Consider the following 2,781-nt stretch of genomic DNA (forward strand, 5'->3'; position numbering starts at 1 on the left):
GCAAGGCGACTCTCGGGGAGATAGAGCGTAAGACAGCATTCGTCCACTGCGCTCCTGAAACACCTGTTTCTGTACAGAGAGAATAGAGGGAGAGAAAAAGTGTTAGAGCAAACTGCAAAAAGGTCCATTCATTAAAAAAAACCTTTTTAATATTAAATTATATCTGATATGACATAAAGGTACTCTCACAAACAATGTTTCCATAGGCCAATTTGACACTGATGAAACATAGCGACAAAAATAAGTGATTATACTTCTTACTTACTCTAACGACTCTCCAAGCAGTATACAGTCCCAAAGTCATTAAAATTAGCTCCAGATTACAGATTTACCAGCTGCAGCATCATAGTGATAAACTCAATAATCCCTTGAAAACTGAGCAAATTGGCTTAATCTCTTTCAAAAACACGGGAAGAAGGCAATGAGCAACCTCACAAGAAATTACCCCAAATAAGCAAGCAATTAGTAAAAAGTTACCAGAAAATTAACACATGAAAAAGAAAAGAAAAAAGGTAAAAAAATAAAAAATAAAAAAACACGAACCAAAACAAAAAAACAAACAAGGAAGCTGATTACAAATGCTAAAAATGTAAATTTAATTGACTTAAATAGAATTAAATAGTTATTTTCTAATAATTATTTCCTCTCTTGTCTTTTTCTTTTTTCTTTCTTGCCAGTTTTTCCTCATTTTCAAACCAATTTGCTCCTGTTTCATAGATTTCAAAGCTTGTGAAATGTCTGAAATGTCTGAATGTAACACAAGAAACTGTTTCAATGGCTGATAGATAAATAATTGTGTGAGCCATTTCTAGTAATTCTTTATAATTTCTCATTTTCTTTGAGTCACTTGAACGCATCACCTGACCTGGCAGCTCAGGATCCTCTCATTAAAGGCAGGTGTGCTGAATGAGTCTCGCGGGGAAGACACTAAGAGGATACAGTCTTCAGCTGCCATCTGTTTGGTTAATCTTAGTTTTATTTTTTAATAACTTTGTTTTGCTACATGCAAATTTATTTTGGAGTGTTTGTTTGGGGTTTTTGATTTGGTTTTGACATGACAGTCAGACAAATCAGTTTAGCTCGACCCAGCAACTCTCCTCACATCCTGCAAATCAGTCAAAGCTTGAAACCTCCTGGATCAAAACAGTGAGTAACCAAATACAGCGAGTTGATCATATCTATCATGGCGTCTGTGGGCAGCTGTTTTGAGTTTATTTGGAAGCCGCATTCAATTCTGGTCCAGTATTTTATATTATTCTGACATGGGAAATTCTGTATAAATGGCACTTGCTTTAAGTATCTTTTGATGCTATTACTTTTCTGCTTTTACTTCAGTAAGATTTAAATGCAGGTCTTTTACTTAAGTATTTTCTTTAACTCAAGTACTGCTACTTAAAGGTTTAGTGTGGAGGATTTAGTGGCATCTAGTGGTGAGGTTGCAGACTGCAAGAAATTGCAGTATTCAAAGTAAAGTTTTAAAATCTCAACACATTGTTGTTTAATATCAAAATACATTTACAGATCCGTTTGCTTCACATCTTTACATCAGCAGCAAATGTGAGTTCTTACCCAAGTCCCGTCAGGTCCAAAAAGTTCTAGAAAGTTGCCGATAAACTCTCTGGATTTCTCTTCCCATTTCTGAATGAGGTCGTGACTCTTCTCCTCCACACGGTAAACAAAATGTTTGCTCTTCTCCTCCACTGTGCGAACCTTCTCCTTCATTCGGTCCACTTGGTTCTGCAGCCGGTACTTCTTCTCCTGAGGGGATTAAATGTTTACGAGAAGCCATGATGCAGGTGTTGCATAAATAAAACCATCAGTGAAGAACCAAAGCCTTAACCAGAAAAAAATGAACCTAATAATTTTTGCATTAAGCTGTTGAATGCAAAATTGTTTATACCCATTATACCATGAAGGTGACATAAAGAATTGATCGTGCACTCACGTTGATGTAACTGACGTTAAGCTCCTTGGCTGTGTAGCCACGTTGGAGGTTGCGTCGGGCATAGACGTCGTAGTCTCTGACAATTCTAGTAATCAAGTCAGATGTTGAGATTCCCTCTGTCCGTTGTGTCGGCACAAACATCCCTAGAATTCACGCACAAAAACAGAGAGAGGTGTTTTTTAAGAGGAAATGTACAGAGTAATTTCATCTTCTTGCTATCTCACACTGACCTGCCTCCTTGATGTGTTTATAGACATCCTCACTTCCTGCTGAGGAGTATGGGATATCATCGTGAGCCACGAAATCAATCTGAGGAGCAATCAAAGGACATGACTGTATGGCAGAAAACACGCACTGGCAGACAGCAATAAGGTAAATAAAAAAAAAAAACACTCACATGAACATAAAGTAGATTAGAGTTTTGAAGAATACACATACTTAAAATAATGCACGAGGAGGGCTTGGTCATAAACACACATGCATTCCACACACATGCCAAAAAGCCGTGGATACATATTCAGTGTCTTATTAAGATATATTCACTCAGCTGCTGACAGCGACTTCTACAGAGAGAAATCCTTAACCAAGAAAAGGGCAGGGGAGTCGACCCCTGTTGCTATAGATGGCATAATGGCGTTTTTATTGATGTACTCCAAAAAAAAACATCATGTTTCTATATTGATGTAATCACTGATGTAATCACTACTATGTCCACAGTGATTGTTTGACAGGTGACTGTTCTAGTGAAATTATTTTTTAAATTAATTCATTAATAATGTGAAAAGGAATTAGTTTGGATTACACTTCATTAAATTATATTAAATTCAATCCAATTA

The 2,781-nt window shown here is 36.7% G+C and overlaps 1 protein-coding gene across 1 annotated transcript; it reads right to left on the reverse strand.

The window, feature by feature from the left end:
• Positions 1-3: 3 nt before the first annotated feature.
• Positions 4-2,254, reverse strand: LOC121964213 (choline-phosphate cytidylyltransferase B-like; the record flags this gene model as incomplete). Its single annotated transcript, XM_042514427.1, has 4 exons — positions 4-69; positions 1,570-1,758; positions 1,946-2,088; positions 2,176-2,254. Coding segments are annotated over 4 exons (477 nt in total), but the record flags the coding sequence as incomplete, so codon positions are not given.
• Between the last annotated feature and the right edge of the window lie 527 nt (positions 2,255-2,781).

The sequence above is a fragment of the Plectropomus leopardus genome, unplaced genomic scaffold (assembly GCF_008729295.1).
Source record: "Plectropomus leopardus isolate mb unplaced genomic scaffold, YSFRI_Pleo_2.0 unplaced_scaffold14575, whole genome shotgun sequence".
In the NCBI taxonomy this organism is placed as follows: Eukaryota; Metazoa; Chordata; class Actinopteri; order Perciformes; family Serranidae; genus Plectropomus; species Plectropomus leopardus.